Here is a 16,439-nt window from a genome sequence, read left to right as displayed (position 1 = left end):
GCAGAAAATGTTCACGGCACTTTAAAATTCACTTTTTTTTTTTTTTTTTTTTTTAGGTTTCATTTTATATTAAATCAGCGACCGCGAATATCGGGGGTTTACTGAATTATGCTACTTTGTAACCTTTTACATTCTACTTGACTTCTTTTTTATTTCGTTGTAATGGTTTTAAGGCTCAGGCAACAAACTTTTTTTATTTAAAATTCCCAATATCAATGTCGATTTGCTGTATGAAGAATATGTACTGTTGAAATCATTCCGTAGAAATATTGAGACAAAAGACCTCAAAAATACCACAAATATTTGGATAAAAATTTTAAATGCACACGAAGTACGTAATACAGAAAAAAATTATTAATTTTGTGTTTGCTTTTCCTCACTCAAATGCAATGCGTGAGCAAGTATTTAGCTCAATGTTTAACGCGTGGAAAAAGGATAGAAATAAGAATGTTGAAGGAAAACTGTTGCAGAAAACCAATCCCAAAATGTCATGCAAAGAATTTTACGCATGTGCACTAAAAAATGAAAAACTGTTAAAGAAAATTCGCTCAAATGAAAAGTATTGCTAGATAAATATTTTCTTTTTGATAAAATAAATCAGGTTTATTGAATGTGTATTGTAAACAATTATGTAAAACATTTGATGTTAATATTTATAAAAGTTTCCTTTAGTGTTTATAACTTTTGCAATAAAATTAAACAAATTAAAGCATGGGCTATAATTTGGATAATTTTATTTAAATTTTGCATTCCACGAACTTGTAAAAATCAACAAAATATAGAAATAAAATGGTTGTTATTAAAATTGTTCGGTTTTCTTAAGATATGATGTGAGTACCCCTAAACGAGGAATGAATACCCCAAACATAAGCACGAGTACCTCGAGATCAAATTTTTAATCTGGCCACCCTACGTTACCGTTTCTTCTCCGACCGACTTCACAGTTTACACTAAACAGGGACCACAGAGTACAGGCGGGCCTCGATTAACGCGATTAATTCGTCCCGCGAGCACATCACGCAAAACGGAAACGCGTTAATCGAATATCATAACCAATAGGAAAAATTATAATTGGTACTTGACCTTCTGGAATGTCCATAAAGAATTTTAAATAACTTTTAAATAATACCTTTTAAATAACTTTTTAACTGCATGCCATGTAAAAGATAATAAAAATTATAGAATTAAATGTTTATTGTTCAAAATATATAATGGAGAAACTAACTATTTGCTACAGAAATATTTGAACACAGTCGTTTGAACAGTTTTGGCTTTCGTTTTTTCATCATACAATTTCCGATAGCCGACAACAAGCTTCTCTAGGCCCTGGCAAAATAACATGCTTCTTTCGATGTTAGGATCAACATCCATTACCTTTTGTTTAAGGTTCTCTGCGATACGAAAGATTTCACCTAGTTCTTTTACCGTTATCTCCTTTGAGGTAACATTTTCATCTGGCTCACACTCTTTTTCTTCAGCTTCTTCGTGCGCACGCTGTTGCTCTATTTGAAGGAGATCATTGTCACTTAGCTGTTCTAAATGCGAATTCAGTGATTCTCGAACGTTAGCCGCATCCAAGCCTTTGAAACCAAGTTCATTACCAATATTAGTTATGTCTTCAATAACTTTTTGAACTGCATCTTTGAAGCAAGTAAAATCGTTTGCACGGGGTAAAAGATGATTCCAAACTGCTCTCATATTGCTGGCTGTCACTTCTTCCCATGCTGCATGAATGTTTTCAATGGCCAATCGTATGTTATATTTTTTCCAAAATTCTGGTACAGAAATTGCATTATCTCCTGTTATAGCTTCAAGTGCCTGTGCAAAGGTTCTGCGGAGATAGTAAGCCTTGAACGTTGCAATCGTCCCCTGGTCCATGGGTTGCAATAACGAAGTCGTATTCGCCGGTAAAAAAACAACTTTCACATTTTCATTTAAGTCACCAAGTGCAGAAGGATGTCCAGGTGCATTATCTAAAAGCAACAGAGCTTTAAAAGTAAGATTATTTTTCTTGCAATAGGCTTCAACTGTTGGACAGAAATAAGACGTAAACCAGTCTTCAAATAGGGCTTTGGTCATCCATGCTTTTTTATTTGAACGAAAAATGACTGGAAGAGTGCGATGGCTGTATCCTTTTAAAGCCCTAGGATTTTGTGCACGGTACACAAGCATGGGTTTCAATTTAAAATCACCTTCAGCGTTACCTCCTAATAAAAGTGTTAGTCGATCTTTTGAGACTTTATATCCAAGTTGTGATGCTTCATTTGCAGCCAAATAAGTTTTAGTTGGCATCCGTTTCCAAAATACGCCCGTTTCGTCTACATTAAATATTTGCTGATCGTCGTATTCAGCATCCTGAATGATTTTTTGCAATTCTGCAGGAAATTTGGCTGCAGCATCTTCATCAGCACTAGCAGCTTCCCCTGTTACTTTAACATTATGCAGTCGTGCTCGATTTTTTAAACGTCCAAACCACCCTGAACTAGCAACAAACATTTCAGTCTCCCCTTGATATTTTGTTTCTTTGAGCTTAGTAAAAAGGTTAATAGCTTTGCTCTGAATATTGTCCTTAGATAATGGAATTCTTTTTTGATTGTAATCTTCTATCCAAATTGATAAAAGACTTTCCATTTCAATCATTATTAGAGTTCTGTTTCTGGTATTTTGTAAGACAAAAGATGATGATGAAACTTTACCTTTCTCTTTATATTCGTTCTTACGGCTCAAGATAGTTCGTACGGTAGACTCACTGTATCCTAGATCTCTTACGATTTTCGCATGGTTTGCACCACGTTCATGTTTTTTAATAACTTCAAGTTTATCAGCTAAAGTAATAACTTTTCGTTTTTTTTTATTACAATCACGTTGTTTTTCACTCTTTCTTTTATCCATAATTAACAGGGGTAGAAAATTAGAATTTTTAAATACGTCTGCACGTGACTTTATTAGGTGGAGACAAACAAGTAACACGTCTACTTAGTTGATGGAACACACTGAGGCGTGAAGCGGACAAACGCTTGTTTATTGGCAGTCAGACATTTAGTGCGCGATTCGAATCCTTTTCAACTATCAGAAATAAAAGATCGCGTTAACTGGAAATTTGAATCACGTAAAGTAAAAAGTGGTATAATTTTTTCCAATCGCGGTAACTGAAAACCGTGTTAATCGAACTCGCGTTAAGCAAGGCCTGCCTGTACTACTCTGTGACAGGGACATTACAAGATTCATGTGACGTGATAATAGTGTGTTTCTACCCTAACAGACCTCTTGAAAAATAGAGATGACTTCACAGATGTTTTCAACTTCCTTAAAGCTATTAATTTATACCACCTCCTCTAAGGAAGTGACCATAAGCAACAGACTAACAATAATGAAGTATGAATCAGGTTAAAAGGAAGAATTTAATTCCAAAGTAAACACATCACACCATATGAACCTGCATAGTCCGTGCACCACTAAACCTCAATACAAACAAACAAACATTAGTCCACGAAGAGCAGTGTCATTGATTACCACTATCTTCTCCCATTCAAGCATCCTTTTATCCTGCGTGTCCCTATATACTGCTCATGGTTTGAATGCCATTGGTTTGCCATCCTCTATAACATTTAAAATGCCATCTTATCCTATAATGCAAACGGTGCTTCTACTGCACCACAGCCCTGAACTGAGATGGAGAGGGCCTGAAAAAAAAAAGAAAACAATGCAGAAGTTATATAAAAAATTACCTTATCAGGGTGAAGCTTGTCTTGGGACCATAATAAAGATGGAAGTGTAACCAAACTGACTGATTCCATTAAAACTTATTAAAACATGTTCACGTGACGTGATAATAGTGTGTTTCTACCCTAAAGTAACAGAAAGTAAACTATTTTGCTTCCCATATTATAATAATCATTGACAATGTACCCTCTTTTTTTCCACAAAAACTTAGATTTATTATCCCTTGATAACTCTAGAAAAGTTCACATTCAGAGATTTTATTTAAATTATTAATTACATGTATATTTTACACAACAATAGTGTAATTGTTTATCACTGTAACTAAAGCTTTCAGCATTTTAACAGTCTAATATTTTGACCCTTTTTAGCATTCTAAACCTTTTGACGTTTGATCTATTCAAAATGCCAACAGGTTTATAGCGATTTTCAACTGCCAGTATTATTGTTTGGCAATTTGAACTGAACCCTTAAAATGTTGCTTTGGGAAATGAGTTGCATTTGCCATATGTGGTCTCACCCTGAGAAAGTGTTTCTAACATATTTTTTCATATGGCTTGATGATATAATAATAATTATTATGATTGTAATGGCTGCCAGGCATGACCCTTAATGTGTATTATGTCAGTAGGTGTGTGTGTGTGTGTGTGTGTGTGTGTGTGTGTGTGTGTGTGTGTGTGTGTGTGTGTGTGTGTGTGTGTGTGTGTGTGTGTGTGTGTGTGTGTGTGTGTGTTTACAGGCTGATTTGTATGCACCCATGCCATGAAATTTTGGAACAAAGTGGTCTTGAAGACTTTAAACAATTTAAATCCAATTTTATCTTCCTGGAAGATAAACTTCTTAGTTGCTTTGCCACCTCCTTTAATATAACTGTTAGGCAGACGAAGGCAGATTACGAGAAATCTTAATCATGGGATGCTAAGAAAAACAGCGAGGATTTCTTTACTTATATAAACTCTAAAACGAAGGGAATGAATCTGATTGATCCACTTGATATCGATGGGTCGGCTGTTGATGATCCTGTTCAGGTAGCAAACAAACTGAATGAGTATTTTGCATCTACATTCAGACATGAGGAGTTAAGGTTTGAAAATATTTGCCAGAAGGTTATCAAATTGTAGCAGGGTGCTTAATGATTTTGTAATAACTGAGAGCAAAGTGGAGGAGAAATTGTTGAAGTTAAACATAAGAAGGTCACCTGGGGTGGATGGGATCTATCCAGTTATATTAAAGGAGGTGGCAAAGGAAGTAAGCAAACCCTTAGCCATAATTATGAGAGCATCCTTGGACTCAAGAGAGATCCCCATGGACTGGAGATGTGCAAATGTGTCCCCAATTCACAAAGGGGAATCGAAGGGTGACAAATTTGATGAATTTGAGGTATTGCTCAAAACATCAAAGGCAGATATTGTTGGGATATCAGAGACGTGGTGTCACACAGATATAAGGGATGCAGAACTGCAATTTGGGGAGTACAACGTCTACAGAAAGGATAGACAGGATAGGAAGGGGGGAGGGGTTATGCTATTAGTTAAGAAACACATAAAAACCAAGGAAGTGAAGCCAGTCGACATCGCTGGACAGTGCAGTGTTGAGTCAGTTTGGTGTGACATAAGCATTGGGAGATCAAAATTGAGAGTAGGAGTGTGCTATAGGCCTAATGACTCTGATGAGTATAATAAGGAACTGTACAGGGAAATAGAGTGGGCTAATAAATCAGAGAGTCTTATAATGGGGGATTTTAATTTCCCAGATATTGACTGGAATTTGGGGGCTGGTTACTCACACACTAGCAGGGCTTTTGTGGATTTATTGGACGATTGTTTTCTACATCAGCATGTTCAGGAGGCAACTAGAGGGAGTAATACTCTTGATTTGATTATCAGCAGTGATTCTTCATGCATTAAGAATTTGCAGATAAATGAACCACTAGGTGGCAGTGATCACAGTGTGCTGAAGTGGGATTTACTGAAAGAGGTAACTACCATTAGGGGTAAAGGGAAGGGTTATTGCTTCCGTAAAGGCGACTACGATGGACTGAGACAGTATTTAAATTCTATACAGTGGGACCAATTGATGATGTTACCAACAGCAAATTCAAAATGGGAAGCATTCAAAGAACGTATCTTGGAAGCTACTAGGCTTTACATACCAACTAAGAAATATTGTTCAAGGTTTAGGCCAAAATGGATGTCAGATGAACTAATGAGGCATATGGCAGAGAAGAAAAATGCATGGGATACTTACAAATTAACACATGACACAGAAGCCTATGATAGATACAAGTTGATATGCAACCAAGTTACAAAGGAGGTTAGGCAGGCGAAGGCAGATTACGAGAAATCCTTGGCAAGGGATGCAAAGAAAAACAGCAAAGAGTTCTTTACTTATGTAAACTCTAGAAGGAAGGGGATGAATCAGATTGGTCCACTTGATATTGATGGGTCAACTGTTGATGATCCTGCTCAGGTAGCTAACAAACTAAATGAATATTTTGCATCGACATTCACACATGAGGAGTTATTCAGCAAGGGGAATGCCAGAGGTGTATTCAACTCTAGCAGTAAGCTACAGAATCTTGAAATAACTGGGAGTAAAGTGGAGGAGAAACTGTTGAAGATAAACACAAGAAAGGCACCCGGGGTGGATGGGATCTATCCAGTTATATTAAAGGAGGCAGCAAAGGAAGTAAGCAAACCTTTAGCCATAATTATGAGAGCTTCCTTGGACTCAGGGGAGGTACCCATAGACTGGAAATGTGCAAATGTGACCCCAATTCACAAAGGAGGATCAAAGGCTGACACAAGTAACTATAGACCTGTGAGCTTAACTTCTGTTCCAGGAAAATTAATGGAGGCACTGGTTAAAGAAGCACTGCAGGATCATTTAGACAAGACTTCAGTTATAGCTCAGACACAGCATGGTTTTGTTAAGGGGAAGTCTTGCCTGACCAACTTGATTGGATACTATGATGCAGTCACAAAAGAACTGGATGCAGGGAATAACTTTGATATTATATACTTGGATCTTAGAAAGGCTTTTGATACTGTTGCACATGGAAGACTGCTACACAAATTGGAGCAGTGTGACATTGGAGGCAAATTGCTGCTATGGATAAAGGGGTGGTTGAGTGGGAGAAGACAGAGAGTGGTAATAAATGGACACTGCTCATCGTGGACTAATGCTATTAGTGGAGTCCCTCAGGGCTCAGTGTTGGGTCCATTATTGTTTTCTGTATTTATAAATGATATTGATGATGGTATATCAAGCTTAATGTCCAAGTTTGCAGATGATACAAAGGTTGGCAGGGTTGTCAAGGACACTACTGACACTACACTGCTGCAACAGGATCTGGAAAGGTTGAGCAGATGGGCTGAGAGGTGGCAAATGAAGTTTAACATTGACAAATGTAAAGTACTACACATTGGAAACAGCAACCCCAGAGCAACGTATCAACTCTGTGGTACTACACTGACAGTGGTAGAGAATGAAAGGGACTTGGGGGTGATTGTGCAGGCAGATATGAAGTTCTCTGACCAGTGCAGACGGGCTGCAAGAGTAGCTCATGGAGTATTGTCAATGATATACAGGAATTTTTCCAGCAGGGATAAGGAGGTGATTATTCCATTGTACAAGGCAACGGTCAGGCCACACCTAGAGTACTGTATACAGGTCTGGAGGCCTCATTTCAAGAAGGATGTAGAGCTGCTGGTACGAGTACAGAGAAGGGCAACAAGATTAGTGAATGGAACAAAGGGGTGCTCTTACGAAGAAAGGCTTAACTTATGCAAATTACAGTGTCTGGAGACTAGGCACCAGCGAGGTGATCTGATAGAGGTGTATAAAGCCTTGAATGGTTTAAGCATGCTCAATGCTGATGGGATTCTTCCTCTAGCTCAGAAAAATCACCTGAGAGGGCATAAATTCAAATTGAGGAAAGACAGATGTAGGATAGACGTGCGGAAATTTGCCTTTAGCCAGCGGGTGGTTGGTTGGTTGGTGGAACAGACTGCCATCCCTTGTGGTGGAGGTTGATAGCCTAAATAAGTTTAAGGCTCAGCTGGACAGGTATTTTGAACGAACAGAGGGGTGAAGTGGAAGTGGGTTTTTTTTTTTTTTTGGCTGATGCTGCAGAAGCTTGCTTTCTTGCATCAAATGCCTCTACTAATGCTAATGCTAACGAGTAATTACAGACCAGTTAGTTTAACTTCTGTTCTGGGTAAAATAATGGAGTCACTGGTTAAAGATGCATTGCAGGATCATCTAGACAAGACTGCAGCAATAATTCAGACACAGCATGGGTTTGTTAAGGGAAAGTCTTGTGTGACAAATTTGATAAGATATTATGATGTGGTTACAAAGGAACTGGATGCAAAAATTAATTTTGATATCATATACGTGGATTTCAGGAAAGCTTTTGACACTGTTGTGCATGGAAGATTACTGTACAAATTGGAGCAGGATGGTATTGAGGGTAAGTTGCTACAATGAATAAAAGGATGGTTGAGTGGGAGAAGACAGAGGGCGGTAATCAATGGGTGCTGCTCTTCTTGGACCAATGTTATTAGTGGAGTCTCACAGGGTTCGGTGTTGGGTCCACTGTTGGTTTGTATATTTATCAATGATATTGATGAAGGTATACTGGGCTTAGTGTCGAAGTTTGCAGGTGATACAAAGGTTGGCGGGGTTGTTAATGACAGTGTGCTACTGCAACAGGATACAGAAAATTTGGGCAGATGGACTAAGAAGTGGCAAATGAAGTTTAACCTTGACAAATGCAAAGTACTGCATATGGGTAGAAGTAACCCCAGAGAAACGTACCAACTGTGTGGTACTACACTTAAAGTGGTAGGAAATGAAAAAGACCTGGGAGTAATTGTGCAGTCAGATATGAAGTTTTCTGAGCAATGCAGACAGGCTGCCAGGGATGGTCATGGTGTTTTGACAATGATGTACAGGAATTTTGCTAGCATGGAAAAGGAGGTGATTGTCCCTCTGTATAAGGCAATGGTCAGGCCACACCGTGAGTACTGTGTACAGGTCTGGAGGCCTCATTTTAGGAAGGATGTAGATTTACTTGAACATGTACAGAGAAAGGTAACAAGATTGGTGAGAGGAATTAAGGGATCCTCTTTACAAGAGAGGCTTAAGTTCTGCAATTGCAGTGGCTGGAGACTAGGCACCTGCGCGGTGATCTGATTGAGGTGTATAAAGCTTTGAATGGGTTGAGCTCAGTGAATTCTGATGGGATTCTTCCACTTGTTCAGATTATGAACTGAAGGAGGCATAAATTTAAATTAAGGAAAGACAGAAGTAGAATAGATGTGCGGAAATTTGCCTTTAGCCAGCGGGTGGTTAATTGCTGGAACAAAGTTCCATCTGTCATTGTGGAAGTTGATAGGTTAAATAAATTTAAGGAGGAACTGGACAAACATTTAAAGGGAATGGTTGTGTGAATTTTTTTTTTTTTGGTTGATGCTGCATAAGCTCATACACTTGCTTTCTTGCATCATATGCCACTATTACTACTTTATATATAAATATGAAGTGTCTCAGTGTATCTTCTTAAAGACGTCTGTCTTCTGACTTAAGGTGCTCTCTGTTTTATTTGTGATTGCATTTATTTTTTGCTGTCTTGTTTTGTCACATGACCATCTGATATTTATGCTGTTAGTATGCAGTAGAACAGATGGAGTACCTTGCTTTGAAAGCTACTCTTTACAGTTACAGGTTTCAGATGCCTTTAACCTATATATTAACAGGTTAAGCTTTTAACCCATGAGCACATGTATATTTTATCAGTTCTTAACTGATATTGCTTTTGGCTACTTGTTTTTTGAGTTTTATGCTCTCTACTTTATATATATTTTTTATACATTGATGAAACATTTTATTTTACTATTACTCTGTGTATATGATTCCTACACTCAAAGATGTGTTTTCTGATTTTATTTCTGTGTAGGCATTTTCATGAATGCATGAAATACCTATATGCTTCAGCATATTTTGTTCATCCACATGTAACAGTGCAACTCCCAATAAATGGAGTTTCTTGAAATTTTAGTCATTGCCTCTTAGAAAGTTTCAAGCCATTCCAAATTTTATTAAAATCAGAAAAACAGAAGTCTAATTGTTTTATTCATATCTGGAGTTATCGGTATGTAATTAGCAAAGTGCTCTGAACTCTACAGCTCTGTGGTGGTAGTGCATATATTGAAGGAAAGAATGGGTAATATGGTGGATGTGTTGAAAAGTAAAATTGTGAGAGTTCAAATACTGCATCTACTGTCCACAGGGCTACTTTTTTGAGTTCATTTTTTGTTATTAATTTACTAAACATATAAATGAATTATTACAATTCATGTATTCTGTTAAATACAGGTACTCCCGACTTACATAAATTTGACTGTATTTTCCTGCCAGTGCAAACAGGAAAAAAAAAAAAAAAAAAAATGTAAATGTATTTTGCATTCCATAGGAAAAAATAGAGGTATTGTGAACCCAACAACACTTTTTTTTTTTTTTTTTTTTTGGTAATTCATTCCTAGACCTCAGAAGTTGAAATTTTCTATGAAGATAAATTGCTTAGTTATAACTAAGTGATTTAACTCTCGTCATTTTTATAATGGAAACTATATTAGGTTTATGAAAATTTGTCAAATAAAAGCTCAACACAAAAATCACTTTTAACTAAAGGATGCAAAAACAAAACACAACCAACACATTTACGTACGCTACTATTGGCTGAGAGGAAGGGCTATGCTGTCCTGCTGAAAAATGTGCTACACTTTCATTGTTATTATATGTTCCGTTATAAGAATCAATTTTGAACGCCTTTGTGATATTTTTTCTAATGCACATTTCTGGAGGTCAAGACCATAAAATAATAAAAACAATTTGCACTTTCCGGTTTATTGGGCTTTTCTGTTAGTGAAATCTATTATAAATGGGTAGTAAACACGATGTTATTTCATTTGTGATAATACCAATATCTGGAATTCCGTGCGGTTTTTACTCCGTTATAGTAAAATGTGTTTCCCTTTCACTGAAAAATTTTTTCTTTGCATGAGATAAAAAAAAAATTGAATAAATAATTCTATTTACGTGTTCGTCGAACATTTCTTTTTTGTTTCAATAAAATTCAATGTGCATAGTTTGGAGTGCTGCATAAGCCTTTAGGGAAATTCTGACTTACCTGGAGTTCCCAGGAATGCAACCCTTACGTAAGTCGGGGTGTGGCTGTACATTACAAAAAGTAGTGTTACATTGTGAGAAACATTCAGTAAATGGAAAACCAATAATTTTTATCTATTATTAATTAATTTATAAAAGTTGATTGGTTATTTATGTTTCACTGTATTAATTAGTAAACATGGAAATTTTTGATAAATTTAAGGGGGAAAAATTTTATGTACTTGAAAGTATGTTACTGAAGTTAATTTTTTTTTATAATTTTGGAAGAGTCAGGCTATAAGTAATTATTTTAAAATTATGTACATAATTACAAATTTGTGGCATATTACTGCATTAGATGAGCCATCATTGGGAATTTTCTACTGCATCAAAAGATCTATACCAAGAAATTAGCACCAAAACTGGTCTTGTGTCCAACTTAAAATATCCCCTCCAATATCATTATATTACATATGGTTATAACAGCCCATTTCTAAAGGGAATATATTCATAACAGTTGTTATTTGTTTAAATGGAAGTTTTTTTTCACATACATTGCTTGGCTGTTCATTGTTCACTTAGACAAAATACATTATTCACTCATTTTGGCTTGCATTCACTAATAATGACCACCTTCCAGCTGGTGGGAATCCAGTAAGCTTCAAAATAGCTCTCTTGGTAGTGTCTCAGGTTTTTAAATACATAGAGTTTGCCTGTTTAGGTAATGCCATACAATTTTAAAAGATATTAGGTCCAAGCTTTGTCTTATGTTCAAGCTTTAGCATCGCTTTCTTGGTATCATTCCTTTGAGGGAGCAGTAAGCGCCCTGTGATCATGTACCTAACACAGTAATGCATCTGAAATCTGTTAAGGTTTTGTTTACTGTTTAAAGTATTCCTTACAATACTATATAATATTTGTAAATAAATTTGATTTATCACTTAATCAAGTAACACCAGCATGCATTGAAGTTTGAAAATAGCTGTTTGCTCATGCCAGGAAAAAACTTGCACTTGGGTAGTTCATAAGTCACTGAACAAACTTGTAAAAAACTGAAGAGTTGTTTACTATTTACATGCTTCTTAATGATTGTAAAGTCTACTTGGTTAACATACAAAATTACCCAGTTTACATATAAATTCATTATTAGTATATGGTTATAAGCACATATTTTAAATATATACAGTATACACTGAGTAGCCACTTAAGTACACCTACCTAATAGTGAGCAGGTCCTCCTTCAGCCCTCAGAACACCCTTTCATCATTGCATGGACTCAATGAGGTGTCACATAGATGCCTTTCATGTTGACTCATTTGCTTCCTACATTTGTTTCAAATTTTCACAATTATCTACTAAGAAGAAATTACAGTAAATTCGCGGTTTCGCGTATTCGCGATCGCCGATTTAATATAAAATGAAACCTAAAAAAATGTGAATTTTAAAGCGCCGTGAATATTTTCCGCCATAAAAAAAAACATAAGCGTGGCTAAAATTATCTTTCCCGGTCAAAACAGCGCTCAGTGAGTGGGGGAGAGAGGTGACAAAATCGCGAGCGTGGATGTTTCTCGCTAATCCTTGTTCAGTATGTGTTATGCGCTTGTCATGGAAGGTTTCGTCATTTGCTTTTAATTATGTGCTTATATATTGAATAAATTTATCAATTTATAAATTGATATGCTTACAAAAATGTTAAATCTACCGTTTAGCAGTGTAAAACAGACTTTTTCGAGTGTGTTAACGGAAGAAAGAGACTTTATTGTGGACAAGTTCTTTCTAACCCCTACAAAAATATGGATACGAGTAACAAGAGAAATGTGAAAATATCAAAGAAGGGGATGACATTAGCGAATAAAATTGAGTTATTAGATAAAATTTCTAATGATGAAAGTGTCTCCTCAGTGGCAAAATATTATAAAATCAGTGAGTCAACAATAGGATCAATCAAAAAATCGGAAGAAAAAATCCGCCGTAGGGTCCATGAAAACGTGCTAATTGCTTCAAAAATTTGCCCTGTAACTCATGATGTTAAATTAGAAAAAAATGGAAAAGGCTTTAAATCTGTGGATAGAAGAACAAACTCAAAATAAAATTCCGTTAAGTTCACTCATCATTCGTGAAAAGGCAAAACTCCTTTATCAACACTTTAGCGAAACTAGTGATAGCACTGGCGGGATAAGTTTCTTTGCTAGCAAAGGCGCTGGTTTGAAAGATTTGTTTGAAATTTCTAATAAATATCACATTTAATATTAAATTGATTCTTATTTTCATTTCGATGCCTTATGCTTGCCTTTCACTACGTACTGTCTATGTACATAGTCATATTATGAAGGTACATATAATACATACATAGACAAAATTTTAGACTAGTTTTTCTTATATATTTCATACGTCGGAACGGAACCCCTTTATTTCTATGGGAGCCATAACTCAGTATTCGCGTTTTCGGTATTCGCGACATTTCTCAGGAACGTAACCCCCGCAAATAGCGGGGGTTTACTGTTTTCCACTTCATACCATAGATGCCAACTGGATTGATCCTGGAACCATTTCTGTACAATTCTGTCCTTATGTTATGCTGCTTTATCCTGTTGGAAGAAACCATTTGAAGATGGTTATACTGCAGCCATCAATGGGCACGCCTGGTCAGAAAAAAATTCCAGACCTGTGGCATTCAAATATTGCTCCATTGGAATCAAAGGGTCCATTGTGCACAACAAAAACACTTCCCACAACATTGCACCATCCTTCATTATTGACACTTGGCAGGAGGGGTCCATGGATTTGTGCTTTCTTTACCATATTCTGGTCCTTCAGCGTTGATGTTCCTGATTCCTTTGTAATAACACCATCTTGTTTTTTTTTTTTTTTTTTTTTGCTAATAAGAGTGGAACCTGGTTGAGTTGGCTGCATTACCCCATTTGTAACAAGATATGATGAACAATGCATTCTGAAATGCCTGTTTGGTTATCATTGTTGTATTGCGTTATTTGATTGATTCCAGCATTTCTATTACTCTGAACAAGTCTTGTCAGCTCCATTGGCCTCTTTCACAAACAAGCTGTTTCAGACCGCAGAATCACCATTGGCTTGATGTTATTTAGTTGTTGGACCAATTAATACACCCAAGGCACAGTCATGTGAAAACCCCAGGAGGGATGCTGTTTCTGAGATACTCACACCAGAATATCTGCTGCCGACCACCGTGTCACGTTTAGAGTCACTTAAACCTTTTGTTTTGCCCATTCTATACATTTGACCACCTGCTTCATATCACATGGTATGAACACATGCTGTTACTAAAGAAGATAAAAGTACATCTATCCTTCCATAACATGAAAGGGAAGGTGTACTTAATAAAGTGGCCACTCACTTAAATATAAGTAGTGGGGCTTTGACTTATGATGACATTGACATCCAATATTCTCAGGAACCGACATACCTTCTATACAATCTCTTATTTTAAGGACTGATGATATTTGCAGGTACCAATGACTTTCCAATATAGTTTGAACGATACATGGGTGGAAATTTTCATCTTTCATCATCACTTTCATCACTCGTATGATTGTTCTCAACAAATTAGCATCTGTGTTATCATTCAACAACATTATTGTTCAACGTGTGGCACGCAGAACATCACTTGTACAATTATTTCAGATCTATGACGATGTGAAACTTAACAGTGGCAGTGCTATGCGCTTTGAAGACTTTAAAGCCAGCAGAGGCTGGTTCAAGTGCTTCAATAAAAGAGCGAATATCAAAAGTGTTGAAAGGTACTGGGAAGGCATCCAGTGCTGATAAAAAACAATGCAGCTGAAATTGGATTCCAAGAGTTTGTTGATTAGGAGGGTTATCTTCCCCAGCAGGTTTTTAACACTGGCGAAACCAGCCTCTTCTGAAAGCAAATGCCCAGAATGTACATCACTAAGGATGAGGCTAGTTTACCTGGGCATAAACCTATGAAACATAGGCTCACTCTCCTGTTGGGTGGCACCTCCGTAGCCAGGTGGGCAGGAGCAGCAGTGCGTAGCACACACTTCTTGATTATACCGGGGTTCGAGCCCGTGAACACCAAATACAGAGGATGTGGAAAGGTCAGGGAATGACCACCGCATATCCCTGGAGCAATATGGCCTTAGTTGCTAATGCTCCTAAAAACCAAATTACAAAACAATCCTGTTGGGTGCCAATGCCTCTTGAGATTTTAATCTGAAGCCTTTGCTTGTCTGTGTCACTCTAACACCCCCAGAGTATTTAAACAACAAAAGGTTGACAAAGGCATGCTGGGAGTGTTTTGGCACAGTAAGAAGAAGGCCTGGGTTACAGGATACTGTACGTCTTCAGTGAATGGGAGCTTGGAGTTTTCTGTCCTTCACTGAAGAGAAAACTCCTCCTGGAGAAGAACTGCTCCTGCTGGATAATGCGAGGGGCCATGATCCCAAACTTGTTCAATCTCTTGAGTCACAATTTGATTTTGTTCAATTCAAATTTTTGCTATCCAACACCACTTTGCTTGACTTTGGACAGTTTCTTTACCAAGAAACTATCCAAAGTCAAGCAAAAGACAAAAGACTGAAAAGATGCCTGATGCTTGATATAGTCCCACCACCACCACTATGCCACCATTGATATTTTTTTTTTAAATTTTAAGATGTTTTAACTATTTATTAAATGATCTTTATAAAACACTCATTTTTAATGTAAAAATGAAGTATAACTTGTAAGAAATACCTATTTTATGTTTTGAGGAATGAATTACAGGAAATCAATGTATTATTGGTTTCAGCTTACAATATTTTCAACATACAATGAGTTTTGTGAAATTAATTACCATCGGATGTTGGGGCTCCACTGTAATTTCTGTGTTGGATCTGTGAAAGTCCTCTCTCAATTTTATTTAACTCTTGTGTAGACATGCAAATGCTTCTAAGTGTATTTCAAGTAGTGAAGACTATTTTAATTTTCTTCATGGAGTTTTGTTTTACATTCCTAATTATGTTAATTATTTATAACTATAAGATGAATTTCTAATATGAATCATTTTAATGATATTTTGTTACTGAACAAGAATATAAATATCTTTTTTCTTAAACTTTAAAATAAGGTTCTGAAACTCAACTGCCAGTGTCATTTCGTCACCTCATTTTGCCAGAGAAGTATCCCCCACCTACTGAACTGCTTGATTTGCAACCTTTACCAGTATCAGCATTGCGTAATCCTTACTTTGAAGCTTTGTATAATGAAAAGTTCCCATATTTTAATCCAATTCAAACTCAAGGTAGGAATAATTATGTATTATGTAATAATAATTATTGGAAGAAAATTGTGCCATTCTAATAGTGAGAAGTGAAAAATTTTAATGTGATTATTAGTATTAAAATTGCCTATTTTTTATGGATTAGAAATATATAGTGCAACCATCTAAAATAAACTAGCCCAAAATAGCTTTATTTTGACCCATTGGTAGGAGACCATGAAAACCTTTATCCTTAACAGCCCCTTAATAAGTAAGCATATGGTGGTGATAGATCAGATGTGTCATG

The 16,439-nt window shown here is 36.5% G+C and overlaps 1 protein-coding gene across 1 annotated transcript in view; it reads left to right on the top strand.

Moving 5' to 3' along the window:
* Brr2 (U5 small nuclear ribonucleoprotein l(3)72Ab) overlaps positions 1–16,439 on the top strand; it is a 570,943-nt gene that overhangs the window by 359,841 nt on the left and 194,663 nt on the right. Inside the window, exon 28 of the mRNA XM_090384330.1 lies at positions 16,001–16,174. Coding sequence (XP_090240456.1) covers positions 16,001–16,174 — 174 coding nt within the window. The remainder of the gene's footprint in view (positions 1–16,000; positions 16,175–16,439) is intronic.

This window comes from Mastigoproctus giganteus, chromosome 11 (assembly GCF_048544385.1).
Source record: "Mastigoproctus giganteus isolate SK-2022 chromosome 11, ASM4854438v1, whole genome shotgun sequence".
NCBI classification, from domain to species: Eukaryota; Metazoa; Arthropoda; class Arachnida; order Uropygi; family Thelyphonidae; genus Mastigoproctus; species Mastigoproctus giganteus.
This window is presented reverse-complemented; position numbering and strand designations above follow the sequence as displayed.